This window comes from Vidua macroura, chromosome 8, assembly GCF_024509145.1.
Source record: "Vidua macroura isolate BioBank_ID:100142 chromosome 8, ASM2450914v1, whole genome shotgun sequence".
Classification (NCBI taxonomy): domain Eukaryota; kingdom Metazoa; phylum Chordata; class Aves; order Passeriformes; family Viduidae; genus Vidua; species Vidua macroura.
Genome location: NC_071578.1, coordinates 5633567 through 5656251, shown reverse-complemented (window position 1 = coordinate 5656251; position 22685 = coordinate 5633567). Strand labels below are relative to the sequence as shown.

The 22685-nt window shown below is 44.4% G+C and overlaps 1 protein-coding gene across 1 annotated transcript; it reads right to left on the bottom strand.

Annotated features, from left to right (window-relative positions):
• Positions 1-30: 30 nt before the first annotated feature.
• On the bottom strand, positions 31-21296 carry RGS10 (regulator of G protein signaling 10). Its single transcript, XM_053984445.1, has 5 exons — positions 21224-21296; positions 15648-15766; positions 13950-14036; positions 6857-7000; positions 31-3357 (listed from the first exon to the last, which is right to left on the bottom strand). Exons 1-5 carry the CDS (start codon positions 21270-21272, stop codon positions 3211-3213), a joined length of 546 nt encoding a protein of 181 aa, XP_053840420.1. The 5' UTR covers positions 21273-21296; the 3' UTR covers positions 31-3210.
• Positions 21297-22685: the final 1389 nt, after the last annotated feature.

Here is a 22685-nt window from a genome sequence, read left to right as displayed (position 1 = left end):
ATAGAAGAGTTGTCAGCACACAGATTTGGTGTATTTGTAGAATATTTTTAATTTTTAGCTGAGAAACACAAAATAGGGTAGAGTTTAAGGCATGCAATCAGGCACGAAACTTCTCTTGCTTGTTTTGTGTGCTCATACCTTCAGTGTAAGTTCTATGAAAGGAAGTAGATCCTATCTTTAATCTCTACATAAAGCAACTCTGAGCACCCACTTACAGCCTGAGGTTGGATGCAATGTTTACAGTTGTTCCTGGAATTAAGGGTTTACTCCTAGGGCAACAGTTCTTTTTCTGTCGGTGTGATTTGTTCTGTGCCACATGGAGCAAGTGTCACCTATTTCCAGGAGCAAGTTTGTCATAATACCAACTTTCCCCACATGTACACAAATTGCAATTACAGACATCTTCATTGCCCTCCTACTGAAAAATACAGATAATCTAATGAATAGGAAAAACATCTTTGCCTTCTGCACGTTGCAAGTCTACTTGTTGGTGTTGTAGAGAAATCAAACCCAGACACCACAAAGAGAATGGTGCAATCAACTTTTTTACCTCTGAGGTATAAGAGCAACTCAAAGATTAAGAATTCTGTGGGTTAAGGTACCTCAGGTTAGAAATGTAATAGGTATTGAAATAAACATCACAGGATTAGAGATGCTGCTAAAACATCCATTTCCATTTCAGTAACTTTCATCTTGGGGTAGTGTAAAGCACCTTTGTGTCTACTCATGTGGGGCATTTGCTCTGAGCAAGCAAAGACAGTACCTGAAAGGGAACATATTGCCAAGGAAAGTGTTGTTCATCAGCAGCTACAAACTTAGTTTCTCTCTTTAACACCCCACCTTTGTTCATAAGGCTCCTGGTTTTATTTTCTATTTTTACCATTTTAAAACATGATAGTCAAAGACTCTTCTCCCTTGCTCATGCATTTTTAAAATCAATATGATTAAAAAAGAATCTACTGTGCATCCATGTGATGAATGTGGTAAGAGCTCGTTCTGCATCTTTCCCATGAATGTCCCCATGCTGAATTTTTCATTATCACTGAGACTAATGCAGCAAACACTGGGAAAATACAAATCCCCAGTTCTAAACTGGTTAAGCTGCCCACTCCCAAGGGCTTCAATGCTATCAGAAGTTCTGTCCTCTGCTGTGGTAGGCATTTAGAGTTTGTTATTACAGTGGATTTTCAAAAGGGGTAATCCTGAGATTCCAAATAGTTGGCAAGTCCAGAACTGGATGGTCCCATTTCCTAGGCCCCAGCAGAGGAAAAAAAAAAATTAAAAAAAAAAAAAAAATCATGCACATGTTCAGCTCATTCTTATTCAGTAAAACATTGAAATACAGCTTAAGCATGAGGTCAAATACCACTGGAAGTGCCTGAAGTAATATGACTTCACCATTGAATCTTTCGGGAGCATAAAAAGAACATTAACTCAGTGCACAAGAATTACACCTTACAACATGCATATTATGGAGGCACTGACCTCTTCTTTCTTTGAGTTCCTAAAAATGAACAGGGCATGGAGCTCTAGGGGAAGAATCAGAACTTTCATCCCCACTTTTAACTAGGGAAAAGCCCCTGGAAACAATTTTCTTTACACAATACCTGCAAGAGTGGCTTAGAGTTAAAAGAAATAATCAAGTCTACCAAGAGTGTTTGCATTCTCAAAAATGACAAACTAGACTTAGATTTTTAAACATTGTTTGTGACAGCAATGTAAGAAATATATCTGGCCTTTCTGACAAAAAAAAAAAAAAGTACAAAATGTTCAAAAGCTAACTGTGCATTTAGATTAGCCAGCACATAAACAAAAGTTCAAAACAAGCACTGCAAAAAAAATGGAAGAGTAAATAATGAGAGAGTGGGAAACAGCCAGACTACAGCTGCAAAGCTTGTAAATAGAGCAAGCAGCTAATACACTTTCCCAGCTTAAACTGTGATTTAGCAACGCTGCAGTGAATTAATCAAAAAATATATGAACACATGAAAAACTCCATGCCAAAATGTGCTTTGCAGTGCCGACACATTCCCAGGACAACATGGAATGCTCATTGGGAATGTCTTTCTCCACCAACCTTTGATTGCACAGGGCAGAAATAAATTCCCCTTGCTCTCAAGCTTGATGTGAGAGTGGCTGAACCCCAAACCCAGCTCCCCATTCCACTGCAGCTCTCCAAAATCACAATTAGGAAACCCTGAAATATTTGAGTGGGGCAAACAAAACTCGGCAGGGTGATTTTAGCAGGAAAAAAAAAATTGAGTAAAACAAAACCAGATTTGATTTGCTGGTCCTTTGCCAAAGCACTGTTGCTGCACAGAGCAGGATTGTTCAGGAGACCTGGGAGAGACCAGATGCTTCCTGATAGCAGCATCTGGTGCCACACTGGTATGAGGGACAAAGCCAAGCTTTGCTGAGATCAGTGTGCCCTGAGAGGGATATTTACTTATTTACTGTCACATTTCCTAATGATAGTTAGGAGTTCTTCAGAGATTCTGCCTCTTTTAGAGCCTTTGTTCCCAAGGGAATAGAGGTTATCCCATTCTCTGAAGAAGGTGATTGTCTACTGCAAAAAAAAAAAAAAGGGGGGGTATTTAGGAGATACAAAAATTACAAAAATGAAAATTGTGACTAGGGAAGTGTTTTGATTCAGCAATAAAGGCAAAGCAAAACAGACATCACTCTGAAAGAACAAAATCACACAGGAAGGGATTGGATTCTACTGAGCTTAACCCTGAAAGACGCTGTCCCTTTATGATTAAATTTGCTATGAATGACTCACCCACAAACTAATGTGAAATATTCTCCTCAGCTGCTTCTCCCAGCAGTTCAGGATGTAAAAGCTAGTCCCAAATAAAAATTACGAGGCAAAAATAAAAACCCAACCACGCTATCGCCCATTTCTCATCACCAAGGTGCCTCACAAAAGAAAATAAAAGAATTGAAAGCATTTTAACTTGCGAAGTATGAAAGGAAATTCATGCTATGGAGGAATACCTCAGCCTTTCAGCTGGGAAACAGTCCTTCCACGGGTGCTTGGTTAATAGCTGTCATGCAAAAACAATTAGTCATTCAAGCAATTAAGAAGGTAAGTATCTCCTAAAAAGGTTCTGAGCTTTCCAAGCCCTAAATGCAACTGCTATAAACCTAGACTGTTCCTGAGTGTAATTTCCTTATTGTATGGCCTCTCCTGAAGGGATCCATTGTGTCTCATGTGTTGTAAATTCGTGATGCTCTTTTAGCTGCAGTCTGAGCCTCTGGTGAGTTCTCCTCTTGCTCCTCGCTCTTCTTGTGGTTTAGGAAGATGTCTGACTTCAGGAAGCGGCTGTAGCTGTCATATTTCATGAGGTTGAATATCTGGGAGGAGGGGGAAAAGAACACAAAGCAAATGAGCCCAGTGAAATGAGATTTTAAATGAGAAGGATGCTTTAATTCCAATGCACTTTCATTCTGTCTGTACTAGAGCATTACTACAGAGCAGGACATTTTTAAAAATACACTTCCAACTCTCCAAGGGGCAGCATGCAGCCAACAATGTCGTGGGTTCCACGGTCACTGCCTGGCAGTAACACCCACAGTAGTTTAAAAATCAAATCATACTTTTCACAATAGCCAGCTTTGCACACCTAATACTGAAGGTGAGAGGTGCCATGCCTGGGTCAGGGAGGAGATGATCAGATCCTTCCTCCTGGCAGGGTGTCTGGAAGGCATTCAGAGGGACCAAGCAGAGCTCTGAAGAAAGGGAGGTACCTTTTATGCACCTTGCTGACTGCAGTGACTCCTGAATGCTGCAGAGTAACTCGTGCAGAGCCCTAGATAACTAAGGAAAGCCTCTGAATAATTTACACAAATACTGAAACTGGTTTAGCCAATATTCCTTAAACCTATGCCAATCTTCCCATCCTTGTTAGACAAAATGTCAAGACTGGTCACATGAGAAATGTTGCAGGAACCTGCCACAAAGAGCTGACCTGGTACAGGTTGTATTTTGCCAGTTAAAATGCGGGTTTAAATTGCTGGTGGATTAAATTTGTGTAATTACACTTTTCAGTAGGCCAAGAGCTTCTCACAGCCAGCATGGAAACACGAAATCAGCCCCAAGTACAGCTCTTCTCTCCCAGGGCTTGAGTTCAGGCTCATCCCTCAGCATAACTTCTGCTCTTCTATTTATACCCACTGCAGAGAAAAAAAAAAAAACCTACAACTCTTTTGGAGTTTTCTGAAAACAAAAGGGTTGGGAGAGGAGCCTGGAATCTGCTCAGGTGTCAAGGTCAGGACTATATTTTGCTTGGTGTTGAAACAGGGGAAGGGAAAAAAAGTTAACTTCAAAACTATAATTGAGGCAAAACCAAAGCCAGGCTCACCCTCAGCCTATTATTTCACTGGTGGAGCCTCTCTGAGTCATCTTTCAGGACACATTTTTTTTTTTTTTTTTGATACTCAGAATAATTGAATTTCCAAGACAAATTCCTGGATTCTTGCCTGCAGATGTGGCTACTCCATGTGTGGATAACTCATCTTTACCTTTACAGGCCTCATTTCTAACTGATAGTACAATCAGCTAACACAATTCTTTGCCAAGACAAAAAAACAATCTCAAATTGCTTTTTCATTTCACATCCTTGAGGAACTTGGGCAGACACAAGCAAACACCTAAAATTTGACTGTTCTTGTCTGTGCATTTGCTGAAATAGCTCCCTTACAAGTAAATTACATGGTGGGTTTTACTAGTGTTTGTTTACATATTTAAATATTTAAGTTATTGTCTAAAACTGTGGAAATATTATTCTTCAAGATACATATTGGAATATGGAAAAAAAAAATCTCAAAACACCCACTTTGTGTACAGCCTGATCTTCAGGGTCTGAACTCTTCCTGAGTTAAGCAAAGTCAAATTATACCGCCTGGCACTGGATAACTACAATATAATTAAATTTATCCTTTGATTGCACAGGGCAGAAATAAATTCCCCTTGCTCTCAAGCTTGATGTGAGAGTGGCTGAACCCCAAACCCAAACCAGCTCAAGGGAAAAAAAAAAAACTGTAAGGAAGACATTTCCTGCTAAAACATCATGTCTGTGTTAAGAACTTAGACCCCTCTTGTTTCTGGTATCACTTAAAGCATCTCCCAGAGAGAAAGAGCATTGAAGATCAAGATCTTCTGCAGTCTGGGCAGCCAAATACACAGAGCAGAGTTCATAACCACGTGCCAAAGCAGAACCCTCTTTTCCCCCTCCATCCCTCCCTCCTCTCACTGCCTGTGTGGAGCAGGAACATTTACCCCACAAGTATTCTGGAGCACGTGGATTTCTGGGAACCACTCTCACACCACTTCATTCAGCACAAACAAATGGCCTGGGGGCAGTTGGGGTCACCCCATTTAGCAGGCACACCCCGCCAGTGTCCCCAGTTAAATCAGGAGCTCTCTGGAGAACTGAAGCTCTTGTTAGCAGCACTGCTGTACACCACACTGTGGCCTTCCAGCTCTGCCTTTTTCTCCTTCAGACCCACAGTGCCAGCAGTGCTTAACGCTGCTCCTCAGAGAGCAAATTACACCACTCTTCATAACTTTATAAGGATTGAAAACTGGAGAAGACCATAACTCTTCTGAGCCACTATCTAACAGCAATAAACAGTAGCTTCAAGCACTGGAAACTTGCAATGACCCATAAATGCTCTGCATTTGTTTTTAAAAGCTCACAGATTTTCTTCCCACACTAGTGGGATTCCTCTACCACTAGTGCAGTATGTTTCAAGTTCAGGTATTACTGATCCTTGGCTCTCCATGTGCATGTCATTTACAAAACAGCAAATATTTTAACTCCAGTATTCTCCCCAGCTTCACTCTTAGAGTCACTCACCCTGAACTGCAGTGCTTAGATCTACCAGAACAGGTCCTTCCCTTTACCAGGGAATGTCAGAACTTTTTCCATCAAAAACTCTGTTTCTTCACATGGAAATTGGAATTCAGGTATTTCCACTGCTAATGTCTTGGAGTCTGCCTGAAAAACAGCAGAGCCTTTGCTCCTCAGACCCCTCCAAGTGACCCAGCCAGTGCCCAGCCAATGTATTCAATACCTGATTGAAATGGACTGAAAACACTGTTTAAATCACTGTGCTGTTTCTCCACAAAAGGAAAGAGCCAAATGGAAAATACAGGTAGTCCTGAGGATGGTACAGGAATTAAAAATAGTACTGCAAGTGCTGGAAAGCTGCAGATAAGAATGACTCACTTCATAACTTATGCTTTGAAATCAGCTGAATATCAAGAAAATTTACCACCTAAAGACATGCCTGCAAGATTTCTAATTTCTACCAGACCTCCCAGGTTCTTTAGGGAAAGGCAAAGCAGAAACCAACTCCTCTAAGTCCTGCATGTTGCAGAAGAGGAGGGTTTTCAGAAAATTGTGCTATATTCATGTCAAGATAAACACCAAAGCAAAGTAAAATGAAGAAATTTGAGCCCTCAAGGAAACCAGGGGCAACTACAGAAACAAACATCAGCAATGACTCAGAACAAGCGAATACACAGGAAAACAAAGGCACTGAGTTAGTCAGGGCGATTCTCAAGCTACCCACGCAGGAACCCAACAGAAAACTCCATCCAGTTTTCCAGGAAAGTCCTGAGTTGGAATTAGAATGATTGTATTGAGTCTCTTAATTAATTGGTGGTAGTGAGATGGGCCAAGAACCTGGAATATCTCAGAGCAGCTGCATTAATATCCCCAACATGGAAGCAACCCAGCTCTGTGCTTACCTGTTCAATCACAGCTAGAAAGCAGAGTTCACCAAAACCAAAAATCTTCACTAAAGACAAAAATGAACAAAACTGTGTTATTGAAATAAACAACTTTACCTGGTCCTGGAGCTTCTGAAACATGAGAGGGTGAGGTGTCTCCAGGATGGTCTCACTCAAACGGGACTGCCCTTCAACATTGACTTGGGAGGAAGCTTTACTGGACAGGAAAGTCAGGTAAATCTCTTTAGCTTTTTCCTGCATCTGCAAAAGGACATTTATTTAAAGAATTATTTGCTGTGGGAATGTTCTCTGCATCAGGTTTATCTCACTGGTGTATGTTCATTTGTACTGGAAGAGGAACACCCCCAAAGGCCAAAAGCCACACTGGTATCAGTGCAAGCTGCCAGAATTCAGCTCAGAGGGCAGGTTGGCATGTTTCAATCTCAGCAGCCAGCGTAAAACTGCTCAGCATCATCAACTACACCTTGTCTTTGCTTTTAAGACAAATGTTTTTCCCAACAGATCCTCAGTGTGGGCAAGAAACCCAGAGGAAGAAAAACTGGGAACTTGCTACAAGGGAAAATTAAGTGAAGAGAACTCCAACAGCTTGGCTCATTGGCAAAGATAAGACTGTCAATAGCCTCTGAATGGTGATAAAGAAGGGCCTGACCTGCATAAAGCTGTTTGTTTGTAGGTATTTGCCCTGTTTCAGAGCTCTTCCCTTGTCAAACCAGTAACAGCAATAACATCTTGACTCCACCAGCATCTTCAAGCTTCAAAGCAGTGAGTGGCCACAATCCCCTGAAGTTCAATGAAAGGCCCCTTAACAGATGGTTGGATAAGAGAAAGCCAGAGAGGGAGAAGAGAACCGAGCCAGGCAAGAGCCAAGCCCCCTGCTGCAATGTGAATTCTGCATGCTGAGAGCAACCAGCAGCAGCTGCTCTGGGCCATCCCAAGCCCTGGGCACTCACCAGTGTCCCCAGGGTACCTCTAATGAGCAGCCACAGCTCCACAGCAGCTAAAGGGCTGTGCCTTTGATGGGAACGGGGCTTGAAGAAGGAAACATTTAAATCCTGCCCATGAAGGAGTCTCAGAATTGCTTCCACGTTTTACAGCTGAGGTACATTTACACTTGGGGGTAATCAGAAGAAAAGCTGCATGTGCTTGAGCATTCAGGAGGCCTAAAGAGTTGGGGCTGTCTCACTGCTGAAGGGGACACCCATGCTCTAGTATTCCTTTTTAAGACTCATTATTCATCTGGTGGGTAGAACATTACGTGTCAAGTGCATTAGGTCACAATGAACTGTTTTTAACAATTTCCAACCTGTTTCACAGCTCAGGGAGGACTGGGTCAGCCACTTCTGTTCCAAATAACCAATTAATCCAAGGGATCAAAGGTGTGACTGCAACAAGTGGCAAAGTTAATGTCCTAATGAGGGCACAGTAAAGGGGCCTTCAGCTGTTATTGCATGAGCAATTGCATTGCCAGTCCCACCCAAATGACTGTTGAGCTTGCTGTCCAATTTCAACCACACTTGAGAGAGAGGCAAAGGACTGAGAAAAAGAAATTGCCTTCCTGCTGAGCCAATGGAAAATCAGCAGGAGAAAAGAAAGGGAGAGGAAAAGCAGCACACGCACCAAGGGAAAAGCTGCAGTATGTGCTCAGAAGTTCTCTGCTCTACTTGAACTGCCAGGATGTTCTTTGCTGCTGGCTAATCAAGGCAGATGTAGCTCCTCACCAGCCCCAGCACAAGGTGCTGCTTGCCCAAGGACAGAGGAGCAAGCTGGGCACTACAGAGAAAGAGCAGAGGGAGGCTTGAGAGGGAACACAAAACTAGAAGTAACCCTGAGGAAGTTTAAAGAGCATGGAGAGGAACAACAGGACTGTGTGGGAGGCTGGTGAAACAGGGAGGCTCTTTGGATTTTGTGAGGAAGAATAACAAAGAAAGGAAGTGAAAGAGCTGTGGTAGGGATAGGCGGCCATTGCAGAGACACAGAGGACCTGGCTTTATAGCAGTGGGGAAATATGGAAATGCACAGCTGAACATTACAGGTTCTGCTGCAAATAGAACTGTTCTGCTACGTCTGTGCTTCAGCAGTACAGCAGCTGATTAACTACAGCTTATAATTTGCTTTAAAAAGAAAGAACAGTTAAAGCTGCCAGTGTGCTCATACACCCCCCAAATGTCACTCAGGCAGAGCCAGGTTCAGGTGGAGGAGGCAGAGATTGTCCCTGTTCACTCGGTGGCATTCTCTGCTCTGCACCAGCCTGAAACTAAAGCCTCAGCACAGGGAACTCAACTCTGGAACTGAAACAGCTCTTAAACTGGGATCTTGTTCACAGGTGGTTATTAAAGGATTTCTGGCAGTCCCCAGTTCCATCTGTGTGCTCTCCCCAGTGTCCGTGCCAGATTCCCATTTGGAGTATGGAGTTCTGCCTATTCCTATCCGCTTGCTATTCCAGTGGATCCAATATTCCCCCCCACTTCCTTTCCTGAGGTCAAGCTCAGCTCCCAGGCATGTGTGGCTCCCAAACGAGGTGGATGGGAGCCCCAGATGCTCACCAGACCAGGCTCCCCGCACTCAGCAGCTGTGCAGCATTACCCAGCCCTTGCTACATTCCACATGGGAAGCACCAGAGGAAACTCCTCATGTACAGGACTTTGTTCTGGAATCATTCACTACAAAACTTCAACATGGATATTTTGGTGGGTTTTAGCAATAGCTGAAAATATTCTCTGTTGTTGGAAGCATTTATTACAATCTGTAATTTATTTTTGAAGCTCAGCTGCAAGAGGAGAAACATTTAAACCCTGGGAAGCAGCACGACTGACATGTTGTTTATTTAATTAACAGTCACAAATGCAACAACATATGACTAACTCCAACAAAATATTTAAAGTTAAATTTTATTCCCTTATCCCCACCACTCCCATTTCAGTAATTAAAGATGTGCCCTAACACAAGAGCCACATGGGTGGCAGCAGAACTCACTGCTACGAGTGGACTTGACCCCATTGCTTTCTCAATCTTCACTAAACATTAAATCTGTATTTTAACTTCAATTTTAAAGTTTTTTTTTTTTTTTTTTTTTTTGAGCTACAGAGATGTGTCTTGAGCTGAGGGGGAACTTTGTACCTCCCTGTTAGAAGAAGATGGGCTGAACTCTAAAATCTGCCTAGAGCAGCAATGCACTCTGCCTGCTGCCTCGCTCTGCAGCTGCCAAAAATCTCCCCTGCTCCCTGAACCATCCACTCTGGTGGAACAGCAGCCTGTACAAAACCAAACACTGCCCCAGGCTGGCAGAGAAAGGATAACAAGAAATATCCCTGGCACAAGGGATGCTTAACCCACTGCTCATGTGGTGACCTTCGGGCAAGTTTAAACTGATCAAGTAGAACCCCAGGCCAGAGCTCTCATGTCCAGTAATGAAAAGTTTATCTCATCCTTTAAAAATAGTGGGGGGGGAATCCCATTCATAGAATCATGGAATGGTTTGGGTTTGAAATTACTTTAAAGTAATTTTGAAATAAAGTAAGTTTGAAACTACTTTTTGAAATTACTTACTCAGCTACTTCCAACCCCCTGCAGGGACAGGGGACATCTCCAACTAGATCAGATTGTTCAGAGCCCCAGCCAGCCTGGCACTGAATGTTTCCAAGGATGGGGCTCTGGGAAACCAGTTCCAGTGTTTCACCATCCTCACATTAAAGAATTTCTTCCTTATACCTAATCTAAACTTGCCCTATGTCAGTTTGAAGCCATTTCCCTGTCCTGTCACTCCATTCCTTTGTCAAAAGTCCCTCTCCAGCTCTCTCCAAGCCCCTTTAGGCACTGGAAAGTCTCCCTGGAGCCTTCCCTTCCCCAGGCTGAGCACCCCCAGCTCTCCCAGCCTGGCTCCAGAGCAGAGCTACTTCAGTCCCTGGAGCATCTCCGTGGCCTCCTCTGGACTCCCTCCAACCAGGGTTAAACTGATATCAGCTCCATCTGACCAAGAGCCTCAGTGTCTGTGAGCTAATCTGTGTGGGAAACCAGTTTTAAGGAGAAGTGAATTACAAAGCAAGTAAAAGTCTGTTTTTAGAGGACTGTGTGCACAATAGAGAAATGCAAAGGGACTTCTGCAAGAGTCACTTTCAGAAGAAAAATCCATGCTTTGTGCTACCAAAAACACTGGAAAGATTTCTATTTTTAGTGCTTTTCCTAGTTTTGTAAATTATCTAAACAAAGCCACCGATAAGCAGTAGCTACAAAAATTTACTGTAAGTCTTTGTCATTCTAAAGCACATTTATTCAGCCACTTATAATTTGGGCAACCCCAGACTCCAGGCTGACCACACTGTGGAATGACTGGTGCTGGATAATTAACCCAAATAGAACCTAGTTAAGTCTCTGTCCATTCATTTGGCAATTCATTGAAGAATTCACTCCCTGTACATCACTTTAACATTTTCTCTACTGGCATCCTAAATTAGCAATCCTAAATCAGCTAGAAATATGGAAATTATTTAGCAAGGGAAAATATGATTATTATCCCACTGAAAGCGTGGGACTTTACAGAAAAGTCGACTGACTGGTTGTTCTTTCCTCAAGACTTTCTGTATTCCTGGACCTTAATAAGGGAGGGAAGCAGCTGAATACACAAAACTGGAATTACTAAATGTTACAAAGTTCACAGACATATTGAACATTTCCCTCTTCTTGCAAAAAATAATATTGTTGTATTTTTATGGATTTATCAATACCCAAAAATACTCACAGCTAAACCCAGCAAAATTGTTTTGAGGGGAATTTTTTTTTCAGTGCAAAACACAGGATATTTACAGAAAGTAGACTCCCCTACCCAAAATACATTGTTTGGAAAGGCAGGGAAATTTTTTGTTGTTGAAAATCTGCTGGGAAACTGTTTAAGCTGACAATATTTGACTGACCTTAAGAGAGGAATCTGCAGTCTGGACACAGCCCTCTTACACCCGCACTTCTTAACACCTCTCCTAGCCCAGCTCTCCTATCTGATTCCTGTTCCTGGGCATTTCTGATGTTCCTCCAAGCACATATAATCCCACAGCACACTCCTGGAAAAGCTGCAGCCCACGGCTTGGCCAGGAGCCCTCAGTGCTGGGCTCAGAACTGGCTGCATGGCTGGCCCAGAGAGTGGTGGTGAGCAGTGCTGCATCCAGCTGGGGACAGTCACCAGGGGTGTCCCCCAGGGCTCTGTGCTGGGGCCAGCTCTGTTCCATATTTTTATTGATGGCATGGATGAGGGGATTGAGTCTTTCATTACTAAATTTCATAAATAAAATAAAGAAATTTCATTAGTAAATTTGCAGATGACACTGAGCTGGGAGTGTGTGTCCATCTGTTGCAGGGTAGGAGGGCTCTGCAGGGAGACCTGGAATGGTTGGAGGGATGGGCAGGGTCTAACAGGATGAAGCTTAATAAATCCAAATGCCCAGTGCTGCATTTTGGCCACAAGAAGCCCTGCAATGCTATGGGCTGGGAATGGTGTGGCTGGGCAGTGCCCAGGCAGAAAGGGACCAGGGGGCACTGACAGCTGGCTGAACATGAGCCAGCAGAGTGCCCTGGTGGCCAAAAGGCCAATGGCTCCTGGCCTGGATCAGGAGTGGTGTGGCCAGCAGGAGCAGGGAGCTCATTCTGCCCCTGTACCTGGCACAGGTGAGGGCACACCTCGAGTGCTGTGCCCAGCTCTGGCCCCTCAGTTTGGGAAGGACTTTGGGATGCTTGAGCACATCCAGAGGAGGCGGCGAGGCTGGAGAGGGGCTGGGAACACAAACCCTGTGAAGAACCACTGAGGGAGCTGGGGGTGCTCAGCCTGGAGAAAAGGAGACTCAGGGGTGACCTCAGCACTCTCCACAGCTCCTGAAAGGTGGCTGTGCTCAGCTGGGCTTGGGCTCTTTCTCCAGGAACTGACAGAACCAGAGCACACAGCCTCAAGCTGCGCCAAGGGATATATAGGTGGGATATCAGGAAAATGTTTTTTACAGAAAGGGTGATAAAGTTCTGGAATGGCTGCCCGGGGAGGTGGTGCAGTCACCATCCCTGGGTGTGTTTAACAAAGCCTGGATGTGGCACTGGGTGCCAGGGTTGAGTTGAGCTGTTGGGGCTGGGTTGGACTCAATGATCTTGAAGGTTTCCTCCAACCCAGTGATTCTGTGAATTCTGTGATTCACTTGGAAGAGGTTTAAGGGGCATTTCCCACTCTCACCTCTTCATGGTCCCAGATGTGCCCTTTGGCAACAACGGCTGCACTCAGGTAAAAAGCATAAAAGTGGGATTTCAAAAAAAAAAAGAGCTTTAGGAGTCTGACTCTCAAGGACAGGAATACTCACTTGGAGTTTTGATACTACTTAATTTCATACACACAGAATGAGTTCTTAAAGAGCAGATAAATTTGAAATTTCTCAAAAAAACAATAAAATAAACAAAAAAACAGACACAAAAACATTTTGAGAAACAAGCAAAGAAAGCATGGTACATATTTTAGACCTGATTCTATGGGCTTCAAAGTCTAAATGTGAAAGTGGATCCTGTGTTCCTGGTGGATCTAAATGTAAGCCAAGATCCAAGCAATGGAGAAAAAAAAACTTATTGGAGGTGCCTGGTGGAAAATTTTTCCAATAGAATATTTCCTACTAGAAAGGTGGAGCTGTCATCAAAATGAAAAGGCTCTGCAGGTATACATCAATTTGGATAAATATTTAAGCAAAGAAGTTCAAACAGAGGCCTTATGTTTTGTAGCTTGTAATTTGATAAGGCAAAATGTTTCATTTTGGTGCTGTAAAATATTTTTGTTTGGGCCATTTGTTATTTTTATGTTCCACTAAGATAGCACAGTGGTGTAAATTTCCAGCTAATAGCTGCTCTGCTCTAAAAAAGTTCTGAATGAAATATCTTTATATTTGCAAACAAGAGGATGCAACATCACCGAATTAATAAAACTTTTGCTACACCCTAGAAACTACAAAAAGTTCAATTTTCAAAACATGGGAAACTTGACAATTTCAGCTCTTTGTTTTGATTTGAAATAAAACCAGCTTTGTTTCCAAACAATTCCACCAGGATGATTTTAGTGCAATTTCTTCAAATATATTTATTTTCAATCACGCAAAGCACATTATGCAACAGAGATGTTCTAGCTCCAGCTCTGCCAAGTAAACTTTGTTGACAAGTAGAATTTATTTAGGAAACATACCTGCTTTTTTCCCTGTGTTTTCTTAAATTCTTCACATGCTAACCAGAACAAAACATTTTCTTCACTAAATTCTTTCTTTAAAAATTCCTAGGAAAGAGAAAAACAAACACAGAAAGGTTAGGATCCAATTTCTCAGTTGTTTTCCCCTCTTCCTAGCTAGAAGCTGCCTACAATTAACTTTACCATGAGTTTACCCAGCCCAGTGTCACAGAACCAGTGCATTTGTGTATCTGCAGGATATGGAACACTCTGATATTCTGCTCTTTGCAAGCACATTCCAGGAGGAGGATGGGCTACAACTAATCTCAGACCATATCAGTAACTAACAGGAACAGCTTCTCCAGCCTCCCTTAAATAACTCCAGCACTTTTACAGCCACTGCTCAAAGGGAAATCCAAAAAGATATGAATTCATCCCCAGGTGAGTAAAATGAACCATTTTAATGAGAGTCACAAACCACTTGGGATTCTCTTGTAGTATCTTTCTGACTTTTCTAATGAGTAAAATCTCTGCAAATAAAAGTGTTTGTAAACGTGATCATCAGTGGCAATAAATTCACTTAAAGAAACTGAAGCAGAAGATGTAGCTGAGTTCTCTATGCTGTTTAAACACAGCACATTCCTCCAAAAGTGAGGCATGCTTTCAAAGGGGAAAAGTGTACATTAAATGTATTTATGAAATATAATGACTGAAACTTTTATAGCTCTGAGATCATCAGTTTTCTCTTTCAAGTGTTAGAAAATAGAGACTAAGTAATGCTGGAATTAAACAGCACCAAGATTACTTTTTTTTTTTTTTTTTAAGTAATTTAAAATCAGCATTTTGTTATTCTTGTTTACCTCACTTTTCAAACCAGTCTGGTGGGAAACCATTTTATCCCAGTGCATTTTATCAGTACAGTATGGCAAAAGCACTTTGAAGTAGGCAGTTCCTATTCTTACATCTATCATGGCAAGAAGGCCTTGAAACACCAACTCACCACCCTCACCTAATTAAACTTCAAGCCATTTTGAGCTGCACCAGCCCACACTTTGTAGTAAACTGAAAGGGAATATTTTCAGTAGAGCTGCTAAACACAGAGCAAGAGCCACAGAGTCATCAGATTGCTCCTGGTAACTCATTGCTTAAGGACAGAGTGTGAGAAGTGAGAGCCCAGGACCTCAGTGACAAATAATGCCTGGCAGGAGGGACCAGTGGCCCAGGGACTGCAGTTTATCCAACAGCAACTTGTTAATCCTTGCAAGAGAGGACAGATTCCCTTAGGAAGGTGCAGCCAAAAGGCTTTTGAGCACAGGCTGCAGTGGCAGGGGGCAAAAGGAGCCACCTGGGAAGCTCCTCAGGGCTCAGTCAAGATGTAGTGACACTTAACCGTATGGATATTAAAAAAGCATAAGATAGCATTTCATAAATTACACAAGCAAACTGAAATCAATGTGAGAGAGAACAGAAATTTGAATAGATGAAGTAGTACATTTTTTAATAGATACTGATATGCATGTTTAAATTAAATTCTTGATAAATAATTAGCTACTAACTATGCTGTGACAATGTTTTGCCAGGGGTCATAACTAGAGGTATCTAGAGGGATGTGTGCCTCTGCTCACAGTGCTGGCACAGCTGCACCCTTCATGCTGAGGCTCATTCTGCTTTAAAACCTGAACTTTGCTTTATGTAAATATCCATATTTAATATATTGACCCTAAACCGTTTCACTCCTTCCGGGTCTTCGAGGAGGTTCTCCAGTGACGTGGCCCATTTCGAGGTCCCTTTCAAGGTTTGCTGGCTGCTGCTTGGGTGGCCCTCACCATCATTTATCTCTGGAAAAAGAATAAAATGAACAAAACTGCATCTTCTTTAGAAAAAGACAAGCATCAGCCACATGGATGTCTCCCCCATTTCCCCCTGCACTCCTGGTTTCAGCTTCTCTCTTTAAAGGAAATGCCATAAAACTGAAAATGAATACACACATACAGACACTTGAATTCTGCTTTGCTTGTAAGGAGGCAAAAATTCCTTACAGACACATAATTAATGAGCGTGTAAGGAGGCACTGTCACTGTTTTATAGGGGTTCAAGCACCTCCTGCCTGGGCAACACAATGAGCACAGTCCATATTTTGCTCTGGCACTGTCAACAATGTTGGCCTCTCTAAAGGAACTTCTGGCCAGTCACACACGTGAAATTTATTTTTAAGAAGAGAATCATCACTGGAAGCTGGATGTAAAAGTGGAGAGAGAAAGAAAAATAATGGTTTCTTTAGCAGGGGAACCAGTCCAAGATATTAATCCAGTCTAATGGGAGGAAAGACACCCAGCAGAAGAGCATCACTCCAGCTGAGTCAGCCTGGTTTTGGGCAAGAGGGTGATTTTACTGTTTGTTTCCAAGTCCTGAAATTCTCCTTTTATAAAGTGTACTGGACTGTGCCCACATCTGATCTGCCAGCCAGCCTTCTCACAGACAGGACAGGTGGAATACAATTCCTATTTTCTCTATCCCAGGAACAAGTGCATTTCATTCAAGGCTGGTGATGGCAAAAAAACCCATTTGCTGGCGACCCTTCAGAAAACCTATTACTTGGAACAGCTCCAGGAAGGCTATTGCTCATCTGAAAAACTCTAACACAGACATAAAGTGCTCAGCCTCCTCTCCTCTAACACACAAAATGCCCTGGGAACACAAGGGGGGAAGTCAGAAGGATAAGAGCTGCACTTCAGGTCACTGTGCACTGGAGAGATGCACAAAACTCTTACTGCAACCAGTAGAACTTCTATTTATAACTCCTTCATTTCTCCCTTACCAACTTACTGGTTCTGCTTAAGCTCTGCTTTTAAAAACCCTTCTTTCACCATGAAACTAATCCTCACTAAGTATCTCAAAAAACTCTCAATGCAGAAATACATATATATATATATATTAATATATAAATACACACTAGCAGATGCCCTTTCCAGCTGGTGACTGGAAATAAAGCTGAGGTTAAAGCCCTACAGAATATTGGCATGACAGCAGAGGCTCCTGAGCTTCGGTTGGTAGGGACCTGTGGAGTCTGTTTGTTTTACCAACTGCTCTAAATGAATGAACATCTCTCCTGCCTTGATAGGGAGGGGATTTTGCTTTAGAAACTCTCTGCTAGCTTAAAGGTCAGGAGCCAGAACCTAAGGATTGTGTCCAAACCACAGCTGCAGCCTTCACATGTGACAGGAGCACAGCGAGCTAACACCGCCTCAGTTTGCTCCCCTTTGTGCAAAAGGATGTGGTTCTTGATTAGCACTTGAAAAAAATTGTTTTAGAAACCTGACTCAAAGTATTTGGGTATTTAATCTCAGTAAAATCTGTGAGACTTGAGTGGGAATGGCCAAGTGTATTGCAGCAGAGCACAAAACCCTCTGAGGAGCTCGGATGTGTAGCTGTGTCCATGCTCACCCTGGAGCAGGATGGCAGCTCTGGGTGTGCAGCTGCTGGTGGCTGCAGAGCCAGGCCACCCCTCATTCAGCATGGTTTAGCACACAACAGGAGGGGGCAACATTTGTTTTCCAGTGTTTCTTTTCCAGCCAAATCTGAAGTGGACACTAATGATTACTTTGAAAAGCATGTGTTTCAATGAGCCAATGCAGACCCAGGTCCTTGAAAACCTAAAAACAAAATTCTGGTGAGCAAAGACCAGAATAAGTCCTTCCAGAAACCCAGGATACATCAATCTGCTTATCTTCTGCTGCTTTAACTGATCTCCCATTTTACTGCTGGCCATTCTCTATCCTCCCTGATCATAATTTTTCCCATTTTCCTCTCACTTCCAGCCTACCCAGCACAGCCCTTCCATTTGTGTTCTGCCCCCTCTCCTCCTTGTCAGCCTCCAAACCCTGCTCCCTCTATTCCCCTTTTTCCTGCACTCTCCTCCTACAGACTTAACTTCAAAAGCAAAATTTGGTTTTGAAGGGAGGACCTACACTGCATCTTCCTAGTGTCCATTCTGCTGAGCCTTGCACAGAACACTATCACTCAGTTTATTTCCTCACTTAACCAGCTCTCCACAACCCAAAAAATACCGTGGTACAGAGACAAGTGTTGTCTGTCCATTGCAAGCCTTCCATTTACCCCTTGCCTCATTCATTCCATTTATTCCTTGCCTCATTTATGTCCCCAGAGCAGAGGCTGAGGGATGTCTCAGGTGCTGGGCAGCTCTGGGTGCCACCAGAGGTGCAATCCCAGCTCAGCCCAGCCCACAGCTCCCAGCACTGCCCACCCCGAGGCTGGGGACCCCAGGCTGAGCATCATTAATCCCAATGTCCAGAGTTCCTCTGCAACCACCATGAAACATCAACATTCCCCTTCAGCACAAACATAAATAGGCTGCACATGACAGTAGGAAACACCCCTGAAATTTTATGAGGCTATTAAAACTGCTGGGTATTTTTATTATATCCCATTAAATATGCCATCACCAACATTTATTCTAATACAAAAGTGACCTGACATCCTCTCAGTCAGGATCATAACCTCCCACTCCACATGCTGGTTTCATGTAGCAGATTTAATATGTAATTTTCACCATTTTTTTAAAGACAGGAAAGAGGTTTTCCCCAGAGAAGCTGATCCCCAAATCTATCTCTATTACTAAATTACCTTAAAAGTGATACTTTCACTGCAGTGCAAATTAATGAGTTTGAAACAATCAATTTGAGGAGGAAATACAGCAGTGTAGTTACATGAATGATCCTCCTGACACCTATTTATCTCTGATATTTTTAAAAAGACAACTTTCTCCTGTTAAAACCATCTGCTGACAAAGTAACATAGCCTTGGAAACAACAAGCTTGATCCCATTGTTTGACTAGAACCCAAATGTACATACATTTGTAGGATCATTTAAACGAGGAAGGCAGACATTTGCTGTTACTAAAAACTGGGAGATAATTTTGTGCATCACAAAGGGCACTACAAAATGGCAGTTCTCCCACCAATATTTCTGTAAAAGTAACACACAGAATACGCATCAGATGATAAATAAGCCAACTGCATTTCTTACATTACTTGTTACATTATAACTTGCTAATTAAATTTCAGAGCAGAGCCTGCCGTCTTTTACATGGCTTAGAAAGCAAGAGGCAGAGAAAGGCAGCAAGGCATGCACAGCAGAGCACAGTTGTAAGAGTTTCTGCTGAAGCAAACTTTCCACTGAGTTGGAAATCTGCTTCAGAGACACAGCGGCTCGCACGACGCGCGGGGAGCAGCCAGCTGCTCCTACCAACGCAGCAAATGATTGAGTGCTTCTTTGAACAGCACCATTCTTCAGAGGCACTCCATGCTAAGCCAGCAAACAGGCAGTTGCATTATCTGGAGCATTATTTTAGAGGGAAGCCTCGCAGAAGCTGCCTTCCCATCGCACAATGGCACTGCAGCAGCAGGCTGCAGATAAAGGCTCTTTGTGCGCGGCAGAACGGTAAGTGCAGCACTAATAACGCCGTAATTATCAGCTGAAGAGTGCTATCAAAAATGCCAAATATTTGCACCCTCCAAACAGGAACTTGGACAGAAAATCCCAGGAGGCACCAATACCATCAATATATACAACTTTGCAGGTCAGAACTCACAGTCCTGGCCCTTGTTTCTGACAAGCACGAAGAGAAAAAACCTGCGGGAGCCCATCAAACCGAGTGATTCAGACACGGCTAATTGAGTTAGCCACGCTGATCACTCTGCTTTCCAAAGCACTGCACACTACAGCCATTTCCCAGGCTGCTGCCACTCTCCAGCTGTTGATACCGTGGCCTTTGTGGCACCATATCGAGCAGCACAGACTCACAGCCTTCACAGAATCCTGCTGAACACATCCCTTCCCAGCCGCCTGCTCTGCCCATCTCCTTCCCGCACACACCTTCTGCACGCTCCCCAACAAACAGCAGCCACACAAACACTCACAATGACAAAAGCACCATGCAAACAGCACATTCCTCACTCCGTATTTAAGCATGGATGTATAACAGGAAAAGCTGCTTCCATTTCTTTCTGAAGAACTTCTGACCAGTCGTCCTCTCATCCACCTGGATCAAAAATCTGCAAGCCATGAGCCTTTATTATTACTTTAAAAGCACTCTGAATAACTTGTCTTGTCCTACAGTCACCAGAATGCCTACCCAGCAACAATCACCAGTCTGGAATTAATAAATCCAAGGTATGGATCAGTGGGAAACTTCATAAGCAAGCAGCTGAAAAGGGAAAATTCCCTTACTTTCCATGTATCCAAGCACCAGCGGATGAATCCTCGCACAACAATTTTTTCCTAGTAGCAGCTGAATTTTAGACCCTTTTCCTACAGCAGAGCTGTCCTTTGCATGCGTGGGGTGTTCAGAGCACGAGCTTCAACATCCTCTTTTGACTGTCTCTAGCAACAGATGGCTACTGGATTCCACTTTTAACTATAAGGAAGGAAACTAAAGGGACGTTCCTCTTTTGTAGCATCTTTGGAAGTGTTCACCAGACATACAGCCTTTAAAATACCCCCTCCCCGCCTCTCCCCCCCCCACCAAAAAAAAAAAAAAAAAAAAAAAACCAAAAAAAAACCACCAACCAACCCCAAAAAAACCCCAGAAAACCCAAACAACGCTAGACGAAGATCTCATTTGGCTTTTCTTAGAAAGATTGCAACTTCTTCCTGCACACCATAAAACACAGTGTTATTTTCTAGGATTTGGAGGTTGCAACTGTTGCCCCAAATGTCCCAGCAGTGACAGATATCAGATATCACCCCGTGGAACCGACAGACTCGCAGCATCGGGGCTACAAAACACACAATCGCGTTACAGCGCCTGTCTGCAGAGGGGTCCGTGATGCCCTACATTATTACTGCTTGGAAATCTCCATTCCAGCTTGAAACCTCCAAGGCAAACTCCTCAAAGTCAATTTGGAGTTCCAACAACCACGCTCTGATGTCCTGGGCTATCGCCTCGGCCCCGGTACCAGCAGCAGTTCCGACTGAAACTCGGCTGCCGCGGCACAAGCCCGAGCAGAGCCCAGTTCCCTCTTCCGCGCTCAGCGGGAAGCGCCCAGAGCGCGCATCCCCCGCGGCCTCGCTGCGGGGCGGAGGGGCCACCGAGCGGCCCCGGCCCCGGCCCCGAGCACCGGCGGGGCCCGGGGAGCGCCGTGAGCCCCGCGCTTCCCCCGGCGGGGCCGCGGGCAGCGCAGCCCGGCCCGGAGCGCAGCGCAGCCCGGCCCGGCGCCTCCTCGGCGGGAGCGGCCGCGGGCTCGCCCGGGGGTCGCCGCCCCGTCCCCGTTACCTGAAGGCGGCCGCTTCCTGCTGAGCCGGCTCACGGCCCGGTTGAACATCCCGGGCGCCGCTCGGCCCCGCTGCCGAGCCCGAGGGCGGCCGCGCTGCCCCGCCCCGCCCCGCCCCGCCCCGGGGAGCAGCGCCAGCCCCGCACCTGCCCGGCCCCGCCGCGCCCGCGGAGCGCAGAGCCCGCGGAGCCCGCGGAGCCCGGCGCGCAGGGACCTCCCGCGCAGCGTGGCACTGGCGGGGCTTCGCCCCTCGCACCCTTCCCGTCCCCTCCCGAGCCACGCCGCCCCGCTCTCAGAGCCCTGTTATCCCCGTACGCCCGCACCCTGCTCATCCATCCCTCCTCTAACTCTTCCCGGCTCAAGCCTCCTGCTCCTCAACCAAAACTGCTCCTGTCATCGTGCTCGGGGACACGGGATAGCAGTGTCCCTGTCCCCGCCCGGCATTAGCCACCAGCCACTCTCCTGTCTTTGCTTCAGCCACCTCGGAGCAGGTGCAAGAAGCAGAAACACTTCCCCAAGACGGGCACCTTCATGAAATTGTGTCCTGTCTTACCAGAACAGACACACCAAGCTTTTTGTGTTGGAGTGACTCCTTTGCTCTTCCAACACTTTGAAGGACAATTATTTCTGAATAGAAAAGCGCAATAGCAATTTTAAAAAACATACTTTCACTTTCAGAAATAATGTTTTTACCAACATATTTGTTCAAAAATCCACCATGTGAGAAGTTTGTGTAATTCTGACAAAGCTGTGAGCCATCAAACAGACAATTACCTCAGCAAACAGTAGTGGGAGGCAATGGGAGCGCTTAAATCCCACTGGAAATATCACCAATACACAAAAAATTACAGAAACCACAGCTAGCAGACAAGTCAACAGTTGTTTTATTTCCACCTCAGCCAAATCCCATCTTGAATGCACAGTAACACATTGCTAAGAAGCTCCATTCACAGAGGGAACTTGGATGGGCTCCCCATCTCACTGAAAATTATGGATATTTTCCACTTATATGCACAAGGCCAAGATCTCATTCCCGGGAACTGGTGACACCAGAAGACTGAACACAAGAATCAATTGCATCTGTGCTTCCAAAATAAACAACAGCACAATACCTTCCAGCTGAGGGGATTTGGCCTGCACCCCCTGGACCTCTGCCTTTGGGGCCAAAGGCTCTGTTAGCTGGTAATGATTTCTTGGCTTTTGGGGTGGATTAAAAAAATATAAAAGTTTGCTGCTCTGCTGTGAGAACTGCTCAGCAGCTGCACGTGGTGTTTTCAGGCAGATGAGTGAGACAGGCACAACATCTGGGACACAACTGGAAATTCCGTGCAAGCGTCAGAAGAGCAGGCAGGGTGTAACACCCTGGCAGCAGCAGGGCCCGGGTGGCACAGCTGGGAGAGGTAGAGCACGTGGAGAGGCACATGGGAAAGGAGCAGGGGGCAGGGTGGGAGAAGACAGCTTGGA